Source organism: Gorilla gorilla, chromosome 18 (assembly GCF_029281585.2).
Source record: "Gorilla gorilla gorilla isolate KB3781 chromosome 18, NHGRI_mGorGor1-v2.1_pri, whole genome shotgun sequence".
Taxonomy (NCBI): domain Eukaryota; kingdom Metazoa; phylum Chordata; class Mammalia; order Primates; family Hominidae; genus Gorilla; species Gorilla gorilla.
In genome coordinates this window covers 67,066,543-67,092,631 of record NC_073242.2, presented here as the reverse complement: position 1 = coordinate 67,092,631, position 26,089 = coordinate 67,066,543, and the positions used below count along the sequence as shown (strand labels likewise).

Below are 26,089 nucleotides of genomic sequence, written 5' to 3'. Positions count from 1 at the left end.
TCCCTAGGATGCAAGACTGGTTCAACATATGCAAATCAATAAACGTAATCCATCATATAAACAGAACCAAAGACAAAAACCACATGATTATCTTAATAGATGCAGAAAAGGCCTCTGACAAAATTCAACAGCCTTTCATGCTAAGAACTCTCAATAAACTAGGTATTGATGGGACGTATCTCAAAATAATAAGAGCTATTTATGACAAACCCACAGCCAATATCATACTGAATGGACAATAACTGGAAGCATTCCCTTTGAAATCTGGCACAAGACAAGGATTCCCTCTCTCACCACTCCTATTCAACATAGTCTTGGAAGTTCTGGCCAGGGCAATCAGGCAAGAGAATGAAATAAACTGTATTCAATTAGGAATAGAGGAAGTCAAATTGTCCCTGTCTGCAGATGACATGATTGTATATTTACAAAACCCCATCATCTCAGCCCAAAATCTCCTTAAGCTGATAAGCAACTTCAGCAAAGTCTCAGGATACAAAATGGATACAAAATCAATGTGCAAAATCACAAGCATTCTTATACACCAATAACAGACAAACAGAGAGCCAAATCATGAGTGAACTCCCATCCACAATTGCTTCAAAGAGAATAAAATACCTAGGAATCCAACTTACAGGGGACGTGAAGGGCCTCTTCAAGGAGAACTACAAACCACTGCTCAACAAAATAAGAGGACACAAACAAATGGAAGAACATTCCATGCTCATGGATAGGAAGAATCAATATCGTGAAAATGGCTATACAGCCAAAGGTAATTTATAGATTCAATGCCGTCGCCATCAAGCTACCAATAACTTTCTTCACAGAATTGGAAAAAAACAACTTTAAAGTTCATATGGAACCAAAAAAGAAACTGCATTGCCAAGTCAATCCTAAGCAAAAAGAACAAAGCTGAAGGCATCACATTACCTGACTTCAAACTACACTACAAGGCTACAGTAACCAAAACAGCATGGTACTGGTGCCAAAACAGAGATACAGACCAATGGAACAGAATAGAGCCCTCGGAAATACCACACATCTACAACCATCTGATCTTTGACAAACCTGACATAAACAAGAAATTGGGAAAGGATTCCCTATTTAATAAATGGCGCTGGGAAAACTGGCTAGCCATATGTGGAAAGCTGAAACTGGATCCCTTCCTTACACCTTATATAAAAATTAATTCAAGATGGATTAAAGACTTAAATGTTAGACCTAAAACCATAAAAACCCTAGAAGAATACCTAGGCAATACCATTCAGGACATAGGCATGGGCAAGGAATTCATGACTAAAACACCAATAGCAATGGCAACAAAAGCCAAAATTGACAAATGAGATCTAATTAAATTCAAGAGCTTCTGCACAGCAAAAGAAACTACCATCAGAGTGAACAGACAACCTACAGAATGGGAGAAAATTTTTACAATCTACCCATCTGACAAAGGGCTAATATCCAGAATCTACAAAGAACTTAAACAAATTTATATGAAAAAATCAAACTACCCCATCAAAAATTGGGCAAAGGATATGAACAGACACTTCTCAAAAGAAGACATCTATGCAGCCAACAGACACATGAAAAAATGTTCATCATCACTGGCCATCAGAGAAATGCAAATCAAAACCACAGTGAGGTACCATCTCACACCAATTAGAATGGCGATCATTAAAAAGTCAGGAAACAACAGGTGCTGGAGAGGCTATGGAGAAATAGGAACGCTTTTACACTGTTGGTGGGAGTGTAAACTAGTTCAATCATTGTAGAAGACAGTGTGGCAATTCCTCAAGGATCTAGAACAAGAAATACCATTTCAACCAGCCATCCCATTACTGGGCATATACCCAAAGGATTGTGAATCATGCTGCTATAAAGACACATGCACACGTATGTTTATTGCTGCACTATTCACAATAGCAAAGACTTGGAACCAACCTAAATGTCCATCAATGATAGACTGGATTAAGAAAATGTGGCACATATACACCAAGGAATACTATGCAGCCATAAAAAGGATGAGTTCATGTCCTTTGTAAGGACATGGATGAAGCTAGAAACCATCATTCTGAGAAAACTATCGCAAAGACAGAAAACTAAACACCACGTGTTCTTACTCATAGGTGGGAATTGAACAATGAGAACACTTGGACACAGGATGGGGAACATCACACACTGGGGCCAGTCATGGAGTGGGGGGGGGGATAGCATTAGGAGATCTATCTAATGTAAATGACGAGTTAATGGGTGCAGCACACCAACATGACACATGTATACATACATAACAAACCGGCACATTGTGCATATGTACCCTAGAACTTAAAGTATAATAATAGAAAAACTATGACACTCTCCTACATACCATCTGTACAAAAATTATAAATTTTAGATAACCATCCAGAGATATTTCTCTAATTCTTGGAAAAAATATCAACATTGAAAACATCAAAAAAATTAACCAGTTCTTTTTTCGTCCAAAAAAAAAAAAAAAAGAACGATAGTGAATCCTCCCTAACTCATTTCATGAGGCCAGCATCATCCTGGTACCAAAGCCCGGCAGAGACACAACCAAAAAAGAGAATTTTAGACCAATATCCCTGATGAACATCGATGCGAAAATCCTCAATAAAATACTGGCAAACTGAATCCAGCAGCACATCAAAAAGCTTATCCACCACGATCAAGTGGGCTTCATCCCTGGGATGCAAGGCTGGTTCAACATATGCAAATCAATAGATGTAATCCATTACATAAACAGAACCAAAGACAAAAACCACATGATTATCTCAATAGATGCAGAAAAGGCCTTTGACAAAATTCAACACTCCTTCATGCTAAAAACTCTCAATAAACTAGGTATTGATGGGATGTATCTCAAAATAATAAGAGCTATTTATGACAAACCCACAGCCAATATCATACTCAATGAGCGAAAACTGGAAGCATTCCTTTTGAAAACCGGCACAAGACAAGGATGCCCTCTCTCACCACTCCTATTCAACATGGTGTTGGAAGTTCTGAAAAGTGGAATCAGGCAGGAGAAAGAAATAAATGGTATTCAGTTAGGAAAAGATGAAGTCAAATTGTCCCTGTTTGCAGATGACATGATTGTATATTTAGAAAACCTTATCATCTCAGCCCAAAATCTCCTTAAGCTGATAAGCAACTTCAGCAAAGTCTCAGGATACAAAATCAACGTGCAAAAATCACAAGCATTCCTATACACCATTAATAGAGAAACAGAGAGCCAAATCATGAGTGAACTCCCATTCACAATTGCTACAAAGAGAATAAAATACCTAGGAAGCCAACTCACAAGGGTTGTGAAGGACCTCTTCAAGGAGAACTACAAACCACTGCTCAATGAATTAAAAGAGGACACAAACAAATGGAAGAATATTCCACGCTCATGGGGAGGAAGAATCAATATCATGAAAAAGGCCATACTGCACAAAGTAATTTATAGATTCAATACCATCCCCATCAAGCTACTAATGACTTTCTTCACAGAATTGGAAAAAAAAACTACTTTAAAGTTCATATGGAACCAAAAAAGAGCCTGCATTGCCAAGACAATCCTAAGCAAAAAGAACAAAGCTGGAGGCATCACACTACCTGACTTCAAACTATACTACAAGGCTACAGTAACCAAAACAGCATGGTACTGGTGCCAAAACAGATATATAGACCAATGGAACAGAACAGAGGCCTCAGAAATAAGACCACACATCTACAGCCATCTGATCTTTGACAAACCTGACAAAAACAAGAAATGGGGAAAGGATTGCCTATTTAATAAATGATGCTGGGAAAACTGGCTAGCCATATGTAGAAAGCTGAAACTGGATCCTTCCTTACATCTTATACAAAAATTAATTCAAGATGGATAAAAGACTTAAATGTTAGACCTAAAACCATAAAAACCCTAGAAGAAAACCTAGGCAATACCATTCAGGCCATAGGCATGAGCAAGGACTTCATGACTAAAACACCAAAAGCAATGGCAACAAAAGCCAAAATTGACAAATGGGATCTAATTAAACTAAAGAGCTTCTGTACTGCAAAAGAAACTGCCATCAGAGTGAACCAGGCAACATACAGAATGGGAGATAAATTGCAATCTACCCATTTGACAAAGAAAGAATTCAAACAAATTTACAAGAAAAAAACAACCCCATCAAAAAGTGGGCAAACATATGAATAGATGCTTCTCGAAAGAAGACATCTATGCAGCTAACAGACACAAGAAAAAAAGCTCATCATCACTGGTCATCAAAGAAATGCAAATCAAAACCACAATGAGATACCATCCCACCCCAGTTAGAATGTCAATCATTAAAAAGTCAGGAAACAACAGATGCTGGAGAGGATATGGAGAAATAGGAATGCTTTTACACTGTTGGTGGGAGTGTAAACTAGTTCAACCATTGTGAAAGACACTGTGGCAATTCCTCGAGGATCTAGAAGTAGAATTACCATTTGACCCAGCAATCTCATTACTGGGTATATATCCAAAGGATTATAAATCATGCTACTATAAAGACACATGCACATGTATGTTTATTGTGGCACTATTAACAATAGCAAAGACTTGGAGCCAACCCAAATGTCCATTAATGATGGACTGGATTAAGACATGTGACACATATACACCATGGAATATATGCAGCCATAAAAAAGGATGAGTTCATGTCCTTTGCAGGGAGATAGATGAAGCTGGAAACCATCATTCTCAGCAAAACTATCACAAGGACAGAAAACCAAACACCGCATGTTCTCACTCATAGATGGGAATTGAACAATGAGGTCACTTAGACACAGGGCTGGGAACATCACACACTGGGGCCTGTTGGGGGGTGGAGGGCTGGGGGAGGGAGAGCATTAGGAGAAATACTTAATGTAAATGATGAGTTGATGGGTGCAGCAAACCAACATGGCACTTGTGTACCTATGTATCAAACCTGCACGTTGTGCACATGTACCCTAGAACTTAAGGTATAACAACAACAACAACAAACGTTTCTTCTACCAGATGTCCTCAGTCATCTCTCTCAATTTCAAAGTTCCATAAATCTGTAGGGCAGGGGCAAAATGCCACCAGTCTCTTTGCTAAAGCATAGCAGGAGTGACCTTTACTTCAGTTCCCAACAAGTTGCTCATCTCAATCTCGGACCTCCTCAGCCTGGACTTCACTGTCCAAGTCACTATCAGCAGTTTGGTCAAAGCCATTCAACAAGTCTCTAGGCAGTTCCAAACTTTCCCACATCTTCTGGTCTTCTTCTGAGTCCTCCCAACTGTTCCAAACTCTGCACATTACACAGTTCCAAAGTCACTTCCACATTCTCAGGTATCTTATAGCAATACTCCATTACCTCAGTATCAAAATCTGTATTAGTCATGGTTCTCTAGAGGGATAGAACTAATAGGATATATATATATATATATATGAAAGGGAGTTTATTAAGGAGAATTGAATCACACCATCACAAAGTGAAGTCCTACAACAGGCCGTCTGCAAGTTGAGGAGCAAGGAATCTAGTATTGGCTCAGTCCGAGTCCCAACACCTCAAAAGTAGGGAAACCGACAGGCCAGCTTTGAGTCTCTGGATGAAGGCCTGAGAGCCCCTGGAAAACAACTGGAGTAAGTCCAAGAGTCCAAAAGCCAAAGAACCTGGAGTCTGATATTTGAGTGCAGGAAGCATCCAGCATGGGAGAAAGATGAGGGCCAGAAGGCTCAGCAAGTCAGCTTCTCCTAACCTTCTTCTGCCTGCTTTATTCGAGCCATGCTGGCAGCTGATTTTATGGTGCCCACCCACATTGAGGGTGGATCTGCCTTTCCCAGTCCACTAAATAAATGTTAATCTCCTTTGGCAACACCCTCACAGACACAACCGGGAACAATACTTTGGATCCTTCAATCCAATCAAGTTGACACTTACTTAATATTAACCTTCACAATGTAATATTCATCCCATTTGTAATTTTTCTTTAATATACAAGCTCCTTGAGAACATGCACCATTTGATCTTGTCTCTCTGTTGTGTTGGGAGGCAGTGGAGAAGAGAAGAGTTAAATGTGTGGGTGTGGAGTGAGACTGTCAGATTTGCATCTTGGCTCCCCTACTTATTGGATCTCTGTCATTGAGTAAATTACTTAACATCTTTCTCAGTTTCCTTACCTGTAAATGAGTGGTGACATATATGGAACTTAGAACAAGAGCCAAGCAAGTATTCAATAAAAGCTAATGTTGTTGCCTACTGTTTATTCTCAGTGTTTGGCATAGTAGCCAGCAAAAGGAAGAGGAATTTTGTTTTTCTTTTTTTCAGACAGTCTCCCTCTGTCACCCAGGCTGGAGTGCCATGGTGTGATCTTGGCTCACTGCAACCTCTGCCCCTTGGATTCAAGTGATTCTTGTGCCTCAGCCTCCTGAGTAGCTGGGATTACAGGCCTGTGCCACCACACCCAGCTAACTTTCTGTATTTTTAGTGGAGATGGGGTTTCCCCATACTGGTTGGCCAGGCTGGTCTTGAACTCCTGACCTCAAGTGATCCACCCTTCTTGGCCTCCCAAAATGCTGGGATTATAGGTGTGAGCCACCATGCCCGGCCAATTTTTTAATTTAAAAAAATATTTTTATAGCAGCACAACTAAGCATTATTTTAATAGCAAATATTGGAGTTAACTTTAATTTTGAACAGGATGAGTAATCATGATGCAGCACATTGAATACCCTTTCATTAAGCTAAACAACTATTTAAAATGATATACAAACACATTTACTGAAAAGAAACATGTTTGTGATATACAGTTAAGTGTAAAACAATTCAGGTTATAAGAACATATTAGGCCGGGTGGGATGGCTCACGCCTGTAATCCCAGCACTTTGGGAGGCCAAGGCAGGTGGATCACGAGGTCAGGAGATCAAGACCATCCTGGCTAACACGGTGAAGCCCTGGATCTACTAAAAACACACAAAAAATTAGCCGGGCATGGTGGCGGGCGCCTGTAGTCCCAACTACTTGGGAAGTTGAGGCAGGAGAACGGCATGAACCCGGGAGGCAGAGCATGCAGTGAGCTGAGATTGTGCCACTGCACTCCAACCTGGGTGACAGAGCAAGACTCTGCCTCAAAAAAAAAAAAAATAAAAGAACATACTGGTCAATATTCACTGATTTTTATAAGAATATTTGACAGAGAGAGAGGGGTAAGGGAAGGGAAGGGGGAGGAGAGGGGAAGGGAAGGGAAGGGAAGAAGGGAAGAAGGGAAGGGAAGGGAATATGGGTGGGTTTATATCAAAAGGTTCAGAAGGAAATGATTCTTTTCTTCTGGATGTGACTATTGCAGATTTTATTTTTAACTTTTCCTCTTTTTCTTATTTATTTATATTTTCTTATTTTAAGAGAAACTATAAAACTATATATATTACTTTTCAACTTAAAAATAGTTTAGTGCTTCAATAATACAGAAGACTCAAACATTGCAGATAATTAAATCATTACTTAATGTGGAAATATTTAGTTTCACAATTTCTGTAGTGATATTCAAGACCAGATATCACCTTGGGAATCAGAACTGGTGCAGGAGCTTGTCCTAACACTACCAAAAAGGCATATGGCTGTCCCAGCTCTGTATGTTTATGTCGTCTTATAATAGAGCAACCATCTGTTTATTAGGATGGCCAAAAAGGCACATTTCAAAAGTGCCTATTAAAATATTAGTAGTACAAATAATACTGCTGCTTAATTTTTTCTAATGAGAACTGATAAAATTCAAAAGCAACATAAGCAGATAAATAGTAATAATATGGTTTATCAAATTAATTGTCATATGATTATTAAAGTGAGATCATGTGTGTTAAGTAGTGGTATCTTAAGCCACTGAAATATCTTCCTTGGTCTGGAATGAGCTTTCTATGGAGATTAAAAAGATGTTAAATTGAACAGTCTTAGTTAATAAATGAAGAAGCAAAGCCGGAAACCCTGTTTAAAGAACTAACAAAAAAGGTCATGAATGATCTGGTGCTTGTCATATTTTCTTGTTTACCCGAGGAGAAGACTATGCTCAAGCATGTATTGAATCCAGTGATAGCCAGAATGTCATCCATACTGCTAGCAGCCATTAGTAAGGTTGGAATGTCTTCCTCAACACCATATCCATTTTCTTGCAACAGCATCGTGTAAAGGACAACAACAGCAAGAGAGACAGCACCTAGAACAGAACTGAAAGAAAGAATGAAAATTAATTTAAAAGCATCTTTTTAATCAAGTGGTGTTTTATAAGTACAAGTAGTTTATAATAAATGTATAACAAACATTGTTTAGAAGAATTTCAAATTTGAGTGAATGCAATTTAATGGTGATAAAACTTTTCATGCATTGTTTAGTGCTGGCTAAAATTTTATACAGACGTGGTTTAAAATGTTGGGCTGAGCACAGGTTGCAGCCTCTCCCTCTATTCCTAAATCCTTTGAAGTGAAGATGTAAAGGTCATAGAAAAATTCATAACCTAACTAGAAAGCAAAAGGTGAATCATCAATGGACAAGAAACTAAGTATATGCCAGAAAGATAAGAGACAGACAATTTAGCATTGAAAAAAGGAAACCATAAACCAAAATGTGTGTAAATAAGATTGCCTCAAAAGATACATATGCTTCTAAAAGTGGTCCAAGCCCTGAAATGACAGATGCTGAGAGCAGGAGAGACCTCTGGGGAAACCAAATAGTTGATTATTTGGAGTAGCACTGTAAGAATGGTCAGACAAATCTACCTTCCACACATTTCCTACCTCTTGAGTAAATAAGTAAGGAAGGAAGGAAGGAACAGAGTTGTCTGCCCAAAAAAACAAGTGTGGCCACCTAAGTTACAAAGGCAAATGAGAACATTTCTGGAGTGGTTGATGACACCCATGAGGAATGGGGAGGCTCCTGCTCAGAATACCTTCTATTGGCATATCTTATCCAGAATTTCACCTCATCTCTTCTACATTTGCTTTATAAAGTGTGAAGTATATCCTGTGTAAAAATGCTTTTGGTGCTCCTGCCAGAATCCATTTACCAGGTCAATGAACACATCTCCCAGTGCTTCTTGTTGGCTGCTAATATCTGCAGGTTTCTAGAACCCTTGTCCTGCTGACAAGCACCTACCTGGGAATACTAGAGAGGTTGTGCACCCCTCTACTTTCCCTCCAGACAGCATCTGCCAATGACGGACTGATGTGAGACTTGCTTCCGGCTGTACAACTCTATGGCACAGTTTATGCTACAGATTTCCCTGTGGGCTCAAGAAGAGACTAGAATTCGCTAAGACAACATACTGGTCTAGTTCAGTGGTTCCTGAACTCTGCTGCACATTGTAATCACCTGTTGTATTATTTTTCTCATTTTGCTTAACAAGTCATCCCCAAACATAGCAGCTTAAAACAACAAATATTTATTGTCTTATGCTTCTGTGGGTCAGGAATCTGGGCATGGCTTAGCTGTATGCCTTGACTTAAGATTTCCCATGAGGTAGGGTGGGGTGGAGAAGATCTGCTTCCAAGTTTACTCATGTAGCCATTGCAGGCTTCAGTTTTTTCCAATGAGGTTTTCTCCACAGGGCTGCCTCAGGACATGGCAGCTGGCTTCCCCAGGAATAAGTGATCAAAGAGAATTTAATCCACAACATCAATTAAAAACACAAAGTATCTAAGAACAAAACTGTGAAGACAGTCTATACTTTTATAAAAATTGTGAATATAATAATATAATAATTAAGATAATACCTGAATACTTAGAGAGACATTTCACAAGTGTGAACTAAAAAGCCCCAATTTGACCATTGCTCAACACCACGCCTGGCTAGTTTTTGTGTTTTTAGTAGATACAGTGTTTCTCACCATTTTGGCCAGGCTGGTCTTGAACTCCTGACCTCAAGTGATATGCCTGCCTTGGCCTCCCAAAGTGCTGGGATTATAGGTGTGAGCCACCATGCCCAGCTAAAGCCTCAATAATATAAAGAGGTAATCTCTCCCCCAAATGAATTAATCAGAGATACACCAATCAAAATCTTTGCAGGGACTTTTACTGAGCTTGACAAGCTGATTATAAAATTCATTTGGAAGAATAAGATCTTAGAATGAAAGATCAAGTAAACTTAAGAAAACCAGACACTGTTTTTGTAAAGGTGAAATAGTTAAAACTGAATAATAGTGACATATAAATAGACAAAATAAATTGGAAGAAAAGAGAATACAAAGTGTGGAAGCAAATCTATGGGATTTGTTACATCATAAATTGGTATTTTAAATCAGTGGGAGAAAGAAAGAAATCTTTCACAAATGGTGCTGAGATAACTATTTATGTGGAAAGGAATATAGATAGATCCTTACACATAATAAATGTTAAAAGCTCAAAAGGAAAAGTAGTAATAAGAAAATGTAGTGGGCTAGGCGTGATAGCTCACACCTGTAATCCCAGCACTTTGGGAGGCTGAGGCGGACAGATCAGGAATCTGAGACCAGCCTGGCCAACATGGCAAAACCAATAGCTGGGTGCAGTGGTGCATGCGTGTAGTCCCAGCTACTTGGGAGGTTGAGGCAGGAGAATCACTTGAACCTGGGAGGTGGAGGTTGCAGTGAGCTGAGATCATGTCACTGCACTACAGCCTGGGTGACAGCAAGACTCTGAACAACAACAACAAAAAGATGTAGAATAATATATTTGTGATCATGAGGTAAAAAGGAACTTTTGAATGATACATACAAAGGCATTAGACATAAAAAGAGATTTTGATACATACAAAGGCATTAGACATAAAAAGAGATTTTGATACATTCAATTATATTAAAGTAGTACTTCAAAAGCAACTTCAAAAGTACTATAATAAAGTACTACTTCAAAAGCAATTCTGCTCTTTCTCCCCCTTTTTCTCTTTTTCATTTTCAAAGTCAAGTGAACGGTGTTGTGTATTGGCAATTCTGTCTGTTGAAAATAACAAAATACACTTCTTAGAGTGAAAAAAATCATCACAAACAAAATTAAATATCTACTGATATTTGCAGTACATATAATTTACAAATGCATATAACAGATATAATTAATAAAGAAGACCAACTCAACAAAAAAATGGACAAAGATATGAACAGGCTAGTTACAGATAAGGAAAAGCTGAAGGACAACACATATATAAAAGATATTCAAGCTTGTGAATAATCACATAAATGCAAATTAAAATAACAAAAATATGCCATTTTTTCAATTATCAGACTGGAAAACATTATAAAATTTAATAACATCAAGGATTTGCAAGGATTTTCAAGAACAACAGGTATGCTCATAAGCTACTGGTATTAGGGCAAATTAAAGTGGCCATACCAAAAGGATTTTGGCTGTATATATCAAACTAAAAATGCATGTAACCCAGGTAACTATTCTAGACAAACTTATATTTATGTAAAATGAGACAAATAAAATGCTATTTTTGTTATAACATTGTAAATAAAATCTGCTGTTGACATACAATGTAATCTTATACAATTAAAAGGAATAAACTACATGTGTATCCATCTTGAGATGGATAAACCTCGAGACTATTGTTGAGTGAAAAGAACAAATTGTAAAGTAAAATTTTCTTGGGTATGATTACATAAAAATGCACAAAATAATACTCTTTTTTTCTCTGGGTTCACAAATACATTTGTTAGAAGTCCAGAACATTATTTTTAAAGCTCTAGAATGATAACATAAAACTCATGAAGATGCTGCCACTCTGTCTCCAGCGGCACATGAGTGCACCCCACAGCACCATTGCCCCGGCTGGCACGTGCAAGTATGCAGAACACCCCCATCCCACTCCTGCCGGCACTGCACCCCGCCAACACATGCATAACTGCTGTGTGCTGCTGCTGCTGGCACATATGTGTGAGTGGGGACCTTGCTACAATCACTACAGTGAAGCACTTTGGCTGGCACACCCCATCAGAGTGTTGTTGCCAGTGGACTGGGAACACCTTAGTGCTTAACATTGAAGGGCCAGACAACAAATCTGTGGGTATGGTACCAGCCTTGCAAAGTTAGAGCATGCAGTTCAGGAGTGCTGAGCTGAGCCTTTGCCCCCTGAAATCTTCCAGAAATGAAGCCATTTAACTGAAACTACCTTGTGCCACAGTCAAACCCTCAAGGGCATTAAAGAATATAAAAAAGGAAAAAACTCCATCCAAAGGACAGTGAGTCAAAACATTAAAGGAACCTTAGCCCACACAGATGTGAAAGAACCAGTGCAAGAACTCTGGCAATGTAAAAAGCCAGAATGTCTTCCTGTCTTCAAGCAATCATACTAACTCTCCAACAATGGTTGTTAACCAGGACTAAACGACAGACATAGATTTCAGAATCTGGATAGAAACAAAGATCATTGAGATTCAGAAGAAAGTCAAAATCCAATCCAAATAATCTAAGGAATCCAATAAGATGACAGAAAAGCTGAAAGATGAAATAGGCATTTTAAGAAAGAACCAAACTAAACTGATAGAGCTGAAAAATGCACCTCAAGAATTTCATAATGCAATAACAAGTACTAACAGTAGAACGGACCAAGCTGAGGAAAGAATCCCAGATCTCAAAGACCACTTCTTTGAATCAACTCAGTCACATGAAAATAAACAACAAAAAAGAATGAACAAAACCTCTGAGAAATCTGAGATTATGTAAAGAGACCAAACATATGACTCAAGGCATCACTCAAAGAAAGGGAGAAAGAACAAGCAAGCTGGAAAACATATTTGAGGATACTGCCCACAAAAATTTCCCAAATCTTGCTAGAGAAGTCACCATTTAAATCCAGGAAATGCAGAGAATCCTGTGAGATACTATACAAGATGACCATCCCCAAGACAGAGAGTCATCAGATTCCCCAAGGTCAACATGAAATAAAAAAATATGAAAGGCAGCTAAAGTGAAGGGGCAGGTCACATACAAAGGGAATCCCATCAGGCTAACAGTGGAACTATAAGAACTATAAGATACTCTACAATCCAAAAGAAATTGGGGGCCTATATTCATCATTCTTTTTTTTTTTTTTTGAGACAGAGTCTCACTCTGTTGCCCAGGCTGGAGTGCACTGGTGCTATCTCGGCTCACTGCAACCTCCACTTCCCGGGTTCAAGCAATTCTTCTCCCTCAGCCTCCCAAGTACCTGGGACTACAGGTGCACACCACAACACCTGGCAATTTTTTGTAATTTTAGTAGAGACAGGATTTCACCATATTGGCCAAGGTGGTCTCAAATTCCTGACCTCGTGATCTGCCCACCTCGGCCTCTCAAAGTGCTGGGATTACAGGTGTGAGCCACCACACCCGGCCTTCAGCATTCTTAAAAAAATAATAATAATACTTGGCCGGGTATGGTGGCTCATGCCTGTAATCCCAGCACTTTGGGAGGCTGAGGGGGGCAGAACACAAGGTCAAGAGATCAAGACCATCCTGGCCAACATGGTGAAACCTCATCTCTAATAAAAATACAAAAATTAGCTGGGCATGGTGGTGCGTGTCTGTAGTCCCAGCTACTCGGGAGGCTGAGGCAAGAGAATCACTTAACCCAGGAGGTGGAGGTTGCAGTGAGCCGAGATAGCACCACTGCACTCCAGCCTGGGGACAGAGCAAGACTCTGTTGCAAAAAAAAAAAAAAAAAAAAAAAAAAAAATTCAACCAAGAACTTAATATCCAGCCAAACTAAACTTCATATGTGAAGGAGAAGTAAGATCCTTTTCAGACAAACAAATGCTAATGGAATCTGCTACCACCAGACATGCCTTACAAGAGGTCCTTAAGGGAGTGCTACATGTGGAAGTGAAAGACTGTTAATGGCCACCACAAAAATACATTTAAGTACATAGACCATTGACGTTGTAAAGTAACTACACAATCAAGTCTGCATAATAACCAGATAACAACATAATGGCAGGACCAAAGCTATAAATACCAATATTAACTGTGAATGTAAACAGTATAAATGCCCTGCTTAAAACTCACAGAATGGCAAGTTGGATAAAGAAGCAAAGCCCAACTGTATCTGTTGTCAAGAGACCCAGCTCATATGCAACAATACCCATTGGCTTGAAGTAAAAGGATGGAAAAAAATCTACCAAGCAAATGCAAAACAAAAAAGGGTAAGCATTGTTATTCTAATTCAGACAAAATGGACTTTAAACCAACAACAATCAAAAAGACAAAGAAGGGCACTACGTAACGATAAAGGGTTCAATTCAACAAGAAGACTTAACTGTCTGAAAGATAAATGTGCTCAAAACTGGAGCATTCACATTTGTAAAACAAGTTCATAGAGACCTATAGAGAGACTTAGATAACCACAGAATAATAGTGGGAGACTTCAACATCTCACTGATGGTACTAGACAGATCATAGAGACAGAAAATGCACAAAGATATTCAGGACTTGAAGTCAACATTTGGCTAAATGGACCTAACAGCCATCTACAGAACACTCCACCCAACAACAACAGAATATATCTTCCTCTCATCTGTACATGGCATATATTGTAAAATTGATCACACTATCAGTCTAAAATTATTTTCAATAAATTAAAAGAAGCCCCTGAAATCATGCCAACCACACTCTTGGACCGCTCAGTGTAGCAAAAATAGAAGTCAACACTAAGAAGAACTCTCAAAACCATACAATTACATGGAAATTAAACAACCTGTGCCTGAATGACTTTTGGGTAAACAATGAAATTAAGGCAGAAACCAATATATTTTTTGAAACTAATTAAAACAAAGATACAATATTCTAGGCTCTCTAAGACACAGGCAAAGCAGTGTTAAGGGAAAAGTTTATCGTGCTAAATGCCCATATTGAAAAGTTAGAAGGATCTTAAATTAACAACCTAATATCGTACCTAAAGGAAACAGAAAAACAAGAGGAAAGCAACCCAAAGCTAGCAGAAGAAAATAAATAACCAAAATCAGAGCAGAACGGAATGAAATTGAGTCATGAAAAGCCATACAAAAGATAAATGAAACTAAAAGCTGGTTCTTCGAAAGAATAAATAAATTTGATAGGTCACTAGCTAGACCAATAAGGAAAAAAAAAGAGAAGATACAAAAAACACAATCAGAAATGGTAAAGTGGACATTACCACCAACCACACAGAAATACAAAAAACTCTCAGAGACTAAGATGAACATGTTTATGAAAACAAAGTAGAACACCTACAAGAAATGGGTAAATTTCTGGAAACATCCAATCTCCCAAGATTGAACTAGGAAGAAATTGAAATCCTAAACAAACCAAAAATGAGTTCTGAAACTGAATGAGTAATAAAAAGTCTTTGAGCCAAAAAAAAAAAAAAAAGCAAGCCCAGGACCCAACAGATTCACAGACAAGTTCTACCAGAAGTGTAAAGAAGAGCTGGTACCAATGCTACTGAAATTATTCTGAAAAAAGGAGGAGGAAGGATCCCTCCCTAATTCATTTTATGAGGTCAGCATCATTCAGATATGAAAACCTGGCAGAGACACAACAAAAAAGAAAACTTCAGGACAGTTATCACTGATGATCATAGATGCAAAAATCCTCAACAAAATACAAGCCAACTGAATCCAGCAGCATATCAAAAAGCTAGTCCACTATGATCAAGTAAGCTTTATTGCTGGGATGCAAGTTTGGTTCAAGATATACAAACCAATAAATGTGATTCATCATAAAATAGAACTAAAAATAAAAACATCCCTTCTTGATATAAACCCTCAACAAATGAGTTACTGAAGGAGCATACCTCAAAATAATTGAAGCCATTTATGACAAACCCACAGCCAACTTCATACTGAATGGGAAAAAGCTGGAATATTCCCTCTGAGAACCGGAACAAGACAAGGATGCCCACTCTCACTACTCCTATTCAACATAGTGCTGGATGTCCTAGCCAGTGCAATTAGGCAAGAGAAAGAAACACAGACATCTAAATAGGAAGAATGGAAGTCAAACTACGCCTCTTCATAGGTGAAACACTTTTATACCAAGAAAACCCCATAGTAGCCTCTCGAGAGCTCCCAGATCTGACAAATGACTTCAGCAAAGTTTCAGGATACAAAAATCAATGTACAAAAATCTGTAGCATTTCTATACACCAACAATATCCAAGCTGACAGCCAAATCAAGAATGCAATCCCATTCACAGTAGCCACAAAAATATTACAAAATACCTTGGAATACAGCTAAGCGGGGAGATGAAAGTCTCTAAAATGAAAATTACAAACGAGTGCTCAAAGAATCAGAGACAACAGAAACAAAAGGAAAACATTCCATGATCACAGATAGGAAGAAGCAATATTGTTAAAATGGCCATACTGTCTAAGGCTATTTACAGAGTCAATGCTATTCCTATCATATCACCAATGACATTTTTCACAGGATTAAAAAAAAGCATTCTAAAATTCATTTGGAGCCAAAAAAAAAAAAAAAGCACAAATAGCCAAAGCAATCCTAAGCAAAAAGAACAAAGTCAAAAGCGTCACACTACCTGACTTCGAACTGTACTACAATGCTACAGTAAGCAAAACAGCATGGTTATGCTCAGCAAAATAAATAATCAGCACAGTAAAAAGACAACCTATACAGTGGGAGAAAATCTTTACAAACTATGCATCCAGCAAAGTACTAATATCCAGAATCTATAAGGAACTCAAAAACAGACATAGACCAGTGGAACAGGTTACAGAACGCAGAAATAAAGCCACACACCTATAGCCATCTACTCTTCAACAAACTTGACAAAAACAAGCAATGGGGAAGGGAATCCCTACTTGGAAATTGTGCTGGGATAACTGGCTAGCCGTATGCAGAAAATTGAAACTGGACTCCATACGTTTCACCGTTTACAAAAATCAACTCAAGGTAGATTAAAGACTTAAGTGTAAAACCCAAAACTATAAAAACCCTGGAAGACAGCCTAAGAAATACCATTCTGGATACAGGCCATTCTGGACATATCCTAGGAAATTTCATTTCTGGAAAACACTTTATGACAAAGATGCCAAAAGCAATTGCAACAAAAACAAAAATTGACAAATGGGACCTAATTAAACTAAAGGGCTTCTGCACAGCAAAAGAAATCATCAACAAACAACCTATGGAATGGGAGAAAATATTTGCAAACCATGCATTCGACAAAAGTCTAATATCCAGAATCCAAAAAGAACTTAGAAAAATCATCAAGCAAAAATCTAACAACCCCATTAAATGCGCAAAGGACAGGACAAGACACTTCTCAAAAGAAGACAAACACGTAGTCAACAAGTATACGAAAAAATATTCAACATCACTAATCATTGGAGAAATGCAAAACAAAAGTGCAGTGAGACACAACCTCACAGAAGGCAGAATGCCTGTTATTAAAAAGTCAAAAAGTAATAGATGCTGGCGAGTTTGGGGAGCTACTCCCAGGTCTTTGGAAGGCTGAGGCATGAGAATTGCTTGAACCTGGGAGGCAGAGGTTGTAGTGAGCTGAGATTGGGCCATTGCACTCTAGCCTGGGCAACAGAGCAAGACTCCATCTCAAAAAAAAAATACAGAAAGAGAAAGAAAGAAAAACCCACAGCCAACATTATACTGAATGGGGAAAAGTTGAAAGCATTCCCCTGAGAACTGGAACAAGACAAGGATGCCCACTTTCACCACTTCTATTCAACATAGTACTGGAAGTCCTAGCCAGAGCAATCAGACAAGACAAAGAAATAAAGGGCATCTAAATCAGTAAAGAGGAAGTCAAAGTGTTGCTGTTCCTGATGATATGATCATATAATGAGAAAACCCTAAAGACTCATCCAAAAAGCTCCTAGATCTGATAAATGAGTTCAGTAACATTTCAGGATACAACATCAATGTACACAAATCAGTAGCACTGGTATACACCGACGGTGACTGAGCTGAGAATTAAATCAAGATCTCAACCCCTTTTAAAACAGCTACAAAAAAAAACAAAACAAACAAACAAAACCAAAGAAAAAAACCCCAAGCAAACCAACTTAGGAATATACCTAACCAAGGAGGTGAAAGACCTCTACAGTGAAAACTACAAAGCACTGCAGAAAGAAATCATAGATGACACAACAAATAAAAACACATCACATGCTCATGGATAGGTAGAATCAATATTGTGAAAATGACCATACTGCCAAAAGCAATCTACATCATCATTCTTCCCCGAGCTAGAAAAAGCAATCCTAAAATTCATGTGGAAGCCAAAAATAGTCTGCATAATGAAAGCAAGACTAAGAAAAAAGAACAAATGTGGATGCATCACATTGCTTGACTTCAAGCTATATTATAAGGCTATAGTCACCAAAGCAGCATAATACTGGTGTAAAAATAGGCATGTAGACTAATGGAACTGAATAGAGAACAGAGAAATAAAGCCAAATACTTAAGCCAACTGATCTTTAATAAAGGAAACAAAAACATAAAGTTGGGAAAGGACACCATATTCAACAAATGGTGCTGGGATAATTGGCAAGCCATATGTAGAAGAATGAAACTGCATCCTCATCTCTCACCTTATACAAAAATCAACTCAAGATGGATCAAAGACTTAAATCTAACACCTAAAAGTATAAAAATTCTAGAAGGTAACATTGGAAATACCCTTCTAGACATTTGCTTAGGCAAAGACTTCATGACCAAGAACCCAAAAGCAAAGGCAACAAAAACAAAGATAAATAGATGGGACTTAATTAAACTAAGAAGCTTCTACACAGCAAAGGAAATAATCAGCAGAGTAAAAAGACAACCTACAGAGTGGGAGAAAATCTTTACAAACTATGCATCCAACAAAGTACTAATATCAAAAATCTATAAGGAACTCAAATCAGCAAGAAAAAAACAAATTATCCTATCAAAAAGTGTGCTAAGGACATGAATAGACACTTCCCAAAAGAAGATATAAATGGCCAAGAAACATGAAAAAATCCTCAATATCACTAATTATCAGGGAAATGCAAACAAAACCAAAATGCGATACCATCTCACTCCTCCAAGAAGAGCCATAATAAAAAAATTAAAAAAAAATTGATGTTGCCATGGGTGTGGTAAAAAGGGAACACTTTTACACTGCTGGGGGGAATGTAAACTAGTACAACCACTATGGAAAAGAGTATGAAGATTTCTTAAATAATTAAAAGTAGATCTACCATTTGATCTAGCAATCCCACTACTGGGTATCTACCCAGAGGAAAAGAAGTCATTATATGAAAAAAACACTTGCACACACGTTTTTTGCAGCACAATTTGCAATTGTGAAAGATATGGAACTAGCTCAAATGCCCATCAATCAATGAATGCATAGAGAAAATGTGGTGTATATATATGTGTATATACACACATATATGTGTATATGTGTATATATGTGTATATACACACATATATGTGTATATGTGTATATATGTGTATATACACATATATATGTGTATATACACATATATATGTGTGTATATATGTGTATGTGTGTATATATATACACACGCAGACCATGGACGGAATACTACTCAGCTATAAAAAGGAATGAAATAATGGCATTCACAGCAGCCTGGAAGGAGTCGGACACCATTATTCTAAGTGGAGTAATTCAGGAATGAAAAATCCAGACATTGTATGTTCTGACTTATAAGTGGGAGTTATGCTATGAGGATGCAAAAGCATAAGAATGATACAATGGACTTTGGGGACTTAGGGGGAAGAGTAGGAGGAGGGTGAGGGATAAAAGACTACACCTTGGGTGCAGTGTACACTGCTCTGGTGATGGGTGCACCAAAATCTCAGAAATTACCTCTAAAAATATTTTCCATGTAAACAAACACCACCTGTTCCTTAAAAACTAATGAAAAAAATAAAAAAGACATGAGATCAACCTAAATGCCCATCAATGGTGAACTAGATAAAGAAAATGTGGCACATATACACCATAGAATAATACACAGCCATAAGAAAGAACGAGATCATGTCCTTTGGAGCAACGTGGATGGAGTTGAGGCCATTATGCAAAGTGAATTAACACAGGAACAGGAAACCAAATATCCCATATTCTCACTTTTAAGTGGGAGCTAAACACTGAGTACACATGGACAGAAAGAAGGGAACAATCGTCACTAGGTGAATTTGAGGGTGGAAGGTGGAAGGAGGGGGAGAAGAGAAAAACTACCTATTGGGTATTATACTTACAACCTGGGTGACAAAATAATCTGCATACCAAACCCCTGTGACATGCAATTTATCCATATAACAAGCCTGCTCATGTAACCCTTGAGCCAAAATAAAAATTGGAGAAGAAAAAAACTCCTAAGAGTTGTCACTTTGGGTAGAGTTATGGGCATTATGATTTGAAGGCATAGTTTAAGGTCATTCCTCCTTTATTTATAAAGTTCTAATTTTTAAAATAAAAGTGCATTTGAGTATTTAATCATAAACATTAATTTAAAAATTCACTGGATTTTGTAGTAACTATGTAATGGATGAACTTTGCTATGAGTGTCATTGGAATGGATAAGCAGAGACAAAAGTTGATGAATTAAGAAATGAAAAGGAGTTAGGATCTAGAGATAGTAGTTATAGACTTATTTTGAGGAATTCAAACATAAGATAAATGGATGGTAGATAAAGATGGATGAGGCATTGGATATACGGCAAGAGTTTTTGTTTGCTTGCTTTCTTTAAAATGGGAGAGTTTATATTTATACACCTATGTCTATATAAAATGTTTCTCAAATATATATATACACACACATACATATATATGAAATGTGCAACTGTATTTACACATAGCTATGAGGAAGAGGCCATTAGATAGACTAAAACATACAGATATGTTATAATACAGATGAAAAGGAATAAATTGATCACGTGAATTTTCTTTATGATAAACATTTAGGGGCTATGAATGTTTGTTAAAAAAATTTCATGCAATTTGGGACATTCTCTGCTTTTAATCAACTGCTTTCCAAGGATTTTAACACTGTGAAATGAATTTTAATAGAGATTTTCTATACAATATTCTGAATGTTTTAACAGTTTTAAACAAGCATCCTTAATTGAATATTTTCATAAGAAAAAATGAGAAAGAAATTACCCTAATAGAATTGCCCATTGCCAGGAAAATTTCATAATGAAGTGGGAAAAAACAGCAGCTGCACTTGCCTCCATGAGGCATGGACCTACAGCCAATCTGAAACAAACCACCTTCAAATGTCTCAAAGCCTGAAGCACAAAACAGTCACATTTGATGCATTTACAATGGCCAACAAGAAAATTATTTTAACAAATGTTGGACTATAAAGTCTTTTCTCATAAGAAGCTTTCACTAAACAAAATCTCATTTCAACAGATTGTCCCACTGGACTTTGAACTCTATTATATTTTATATGTCATCATAGGTTGGATTATAAACAATTTCATCTTTTATAAAATATTATTGTATTTTAATTATTAAAATATCAATTTTACTGTGATTAAATAGCTAATGCTACCTTCCTGAACTTTCCTAATCATAGTATAATAATAGTGTCCTAGTAGTGTTTTCCCATTAACTTTTTGATATGAACTCTTTGATTAACTTAATAAGTATAAATACAATACTAACATGCCAAAGAAAATAACTTAAAAACTGCATAATTCATTTTAAAAGGGAGAACTTTTCAATTTTCTCCTTGGTTCATAGTTTCTGCTGGAGAATATAATCTCATTGGCTATAATTATTTATGCTCTTGAGCTATTTCTATTAAACCACATTTGCCACATTTATTTGAGTGGCTGTCATATTCATGAATAGTCATCTTCTTATAGATGGGATTTATGATCCCTAGAATGTAATATTTTAAGAAATGCTTTAAAAGATTAGATTTTACAATAATGCAAAGATAATCAGGAACATAATCCTGTAGAGAAAACGTCATAAAAAATTACTGAAATCCTCAATCTCCCTAAAAAAGAAAAAGAATTGTATAAGGTTTTTCTTATAAAACGTTTGTTTGTTTTGTTTTGTTTTTTGAGACGGAGTCTCGCTCTGTCCCCAGGCTGGATTGCAGTGGCACTATCTCAGCTCACTGCAACCTCTGTCACTCAGGTTCAAGCGATTCTCTTGCCTCAGCCTCCGGAGTAGCTGGGATTACCAGGTAAATGCCACCATGCACGGCTAATTTTTGTAGATTACAGGCATGAGCCATCATGCCCGGCCTTTTTTTCTTTATCTTAGGTTTGTTTACAGACTCCACTTGGAACAGGTAAATAAAATTTTTGCTTCTTTTTCTTTCTCACCATCCTCTAATATTTGAAATAACCTTACTCGATTTGTAATTGTAAATCTACCTGTGGATCGAGTCCAAGCCCAGCTTGTATTAGAATAATGTTAAGGGCAATGCTTCTTAAAATTGAAGACCATGCGTTAGGAACATGGACGTGTTCACTGATGAATGGAACATTCCTAATTGTAAATCCAGCCAGTAACATCCCTTAAAAGAAAGAAAATAAACATGCATGACAGTTCATTTTTCTGAGAAAGAAAACAGAAATGTTTACTTTATTTTCTAATGCACTATGTCTCTCATTATTTTGGTAAAGGGCAGGTTACAAGCAAGTAGAGAAGGCAGCATGAATAAAGGAATGGCGATAAGAAACAATACACCTAAATGGGGTTCAACAAATAATTTAGTGTTGCTGGAACATACAGGGCAAGGAAAGGAGGGAGGAGAATGAGCTTGGTGGACCAGATCATAGAAAGGTCTCCCCCCACTTTGGCAAAGTAAGGCATCATGGGAAGGTTTTAGGCAGGAAGTAATATAATGAGTCTTGCGATTTTTATATGAGGGTCTTGGTGAATTAGTTAGGGATAAAACTGGAGACAGAGACCAAATTGAAGGCTCTGTCACAGTCCATGCAAAAGTTGGAAACAAATAGCCTAAGCTAGAGCAAAAGAGAAAGTTTGGAGAGGAGGAAAATGAATCAATAAATACTTAGAAGGTGCTGTAAGAAAACTGTGGATACAGAAGAGACAGCAGAGATAAGATGTAGAGATTATCTCTACTGACAGTGTACTGAATATATATTTATTTTTGGGGACAGGGTCTCATTCTGTTGCCCAAGGTGAGTGCAGTGATGCAAACATGGCTCACTGTAGGCTTAACCTCCTGAGCTCAAGTGATCCTCTTGCCTTAGCCTCCTGAGTAGCTGAGACCCAGAAAAAATTTTTAATATTTTGTAAAGACAAGGTCTGCTATGTTGCCCAGGCTGGTTTTGAACTCCTGGGCTCAGGTGATCCTCCTGCCTTGGCCTCCCAAAGTGCTGGGATTATGGGCATGAGCCACCATGCCTGGCCCACTGTACTGAATATTTAGATATATTTGAATACAGTAAGTTCTCACTTAACATCGTCGATAGGTGATTGGACATGGCAACTTTGAGTAAAATGGTATATAATAAAACCAATTTTAGCATAGGCTAAATGATATAAACAAGAGTCAATTTCCTACAGCATATTTCTGGTCACAAAACATCATCAAACTTCTCAATAAAGATCCAAAACACTTCTAGTATTAAACAATGAAATAAATGTGAGCTCTACATACATTTTACAAAGTTTTATAAAATAAATAAGATAATTCTTTACTTAATTTTTGATGAATTCACGACTGATGGTGGTTATAGCAGTGATGGTTAAAATCAAAGAATAAATGTTTACAAAGTGAAAATTGTAAGGAGCACCTCCTCCCACTATACAGTTCAAAAACAAACACAAATATGGTAGGCTGGCTGAGAGTTTTCACATCACATTGTTTATTGTCTTGCATTTGTATGGTTATTATATACTTAACAAAATTTTATTTTGCAATAATTTATATTCATTCATTTATTCATTATACAATCCACTAGTTCAGGGTCATTGTACAATCCACTAGAATACTAGTTCAGGGTCAAAGGTGACTGAAACTTAATCCAAAAAAATCAAGGAGGGACTCCCTCCCTAACACATTCTATGAATCTAGTATCACAATTATACCCAAATCAGGCAAAGACATACACACACACACACACACACACACACACACACACACACACACTACTGGTCAATATCCCTGATGAACATAGATGCAAAAATTCTCAACTAGCAAAATGAATTCAATAGTACATCAAAAAGATAATATAGTTAAGTGGGTTTTACTCCAGAAATACAAGGATGGTTCAACATGTGAATCATTCTTCCATAAAGACATATACACACATATGTTCATTGTGGCACTATTCACAATAAAAAGACATGGAATCAACCTAAATGACTAAATAAAGAAAATGTGTTACATATACACCATGGAATACTATGCAGTCATAAAAAAGAATGGCATCATGTCCTTTGTAGCAACACGGATAGAGCTGAACACCATTATCCTAAATGAAATAACTCAGAAACAGAAAACTCAAATACCACATGTTCTCACTTATATGTGGTAGCTAAACAATGGGTACATATGGACATAAAGATGGAAATAATAGACACTGGGGAGTCCAAAAGGAGAGAGGGTTGGAGGGTTAAGGTTGAAAAATTTCCTATAGGGTATAGTATTCACTGTTTGGTGATGGGTTCACTAGAGCCCAAATCTCACCATTATACAATATATCCATGTACCAAACCTGCACATGTACTCTGTGAATCTAAAATTTTTAAAGATTCTATTAAACAATAAAGCAACAGGAATAATATACTAAGGATATTAAATTTATTTTAAAAATAAATTTTGGATAAAACTTGTGTGTGTATATATGTAGACAGAGAGAGAAATAAATGCCCCTATAAAAGAGCTATACACACACACACACACATACAGCAAATACACACATGAAGAAACTATATAAAACATACTACATTGAAATATTTCTGAATTATGACTAATTCGACAAGAAAATGTTCAAAATTTGCATATAGTCAATAACAAAGAAAAGAGAGCTAATTATATACTTACCAAGAAGAGGTGGAAGTGGAGGCACTAAAGGTATTCTAATGAGTTGTAAAATTTTTCCCCCAATAATGGCACTATAAAAAATAATTAACAATCCAAATAAATTTCCACCAGGGAGAGCTTCAGAGCCTAAGATTGACCAGGTCATACACCATATCACAAACAGTGTAACTCCTGAAATACAAAAAAGTGTACAGCTATATATCTACATACACATAGATGTATACAAACAAAGGATCAATTCTCTTTTATCATATATACTAATAGCCAGTTCTATAAAATGATACATGGTATAGATCAACATTGCTTACTAGTTTGGTGAAAGAGATATCTGCTTAACATATATTCCAAATAACCTGTCAATTTATGAAGTAGATTTTAAACAAAGTGTTTTCACTTTAAAAATATTTAAAAACTATATGTGGGCCAGGTGCAGTGGCTCACGCCTTAATCCCAGCACTTTGGGAGGCTGAGGTGGGCTGGATCACATGAGGTCAGGAGTTTGAGACCAGCCTGGCCAACACAGTGAAATCCCGTCTCTACTAAAAACGCAAAAATTAGCCACGCGTGGTGGTGCGTGCCTGTAATCCCAGCTACATGGGAGGCTGAGTCAGGAGAATTGCTTAACCCAGGAGGTGGAGGTTGCAGTGAGCCAAGATTGTGCCACTGCACTCCAGCCTGGGTGACAGAGTGAGACTCAGTCTCAATAAAAAAATTAAAAAAATAAAAAAAACCTATATGTGAACTCTTGAAAATGCTAACTTATAATATATGATATTTAAAAACATCATGGCAATATGATGAGATTTACTTCATTTTATATTTTAAAATAGCTTTTTCATCAGGATGGAAAATAAGAGGATGATTGGCTGTGATAAGAATTCACAACCTTATTGAAGATCACAGTGTCAAGGTGCCAAATCTTTTAACAGGAATCTGCTAAATCTTTTTATTGAAAGGATAATTCAACTGATATTTGGCATAAATGTATTATAGGAAGAAATGGCTGGAAGAAATTAACCTAGATTTTGTGGGAATAAATATAAAGTATCTTACATTATGTGTAGGAGGTAGAGGTAGATTAAGATGAGTAGATATAAG

General features: G+C 37.2%; 1 protein-coding gene across 1 annotated transcript in view; it reads right to left on the bottom strand.

Moving 5' to 3' along the window:
* The window catches only part of LOC129527454 (sodium/hydrogen exchanger 9B1-like), a 47,252-nt gene extending 22,092 nt beyond the window's left edge, over positions 1–25,160 (bottom strand). The window contains 4 exon segments of the mRNA XM_055364698.1: positions 8,047–8,219; positions 21,112–21,239; positions 22,347–22,489; positions 24,992–25,160. Coding sequence (XP_055220673.1) covers positions 8,047–8,219; positions 21,112–21,239; positions 22,347–22,489; positions 24,992–25,136 — 589 coding nt within the window. The 5' untranslated portion in view covers positions 25,137–25,160.
* Between the last annotated feature and the right edge of the window lie 929 nt (positions 25,161–26,089).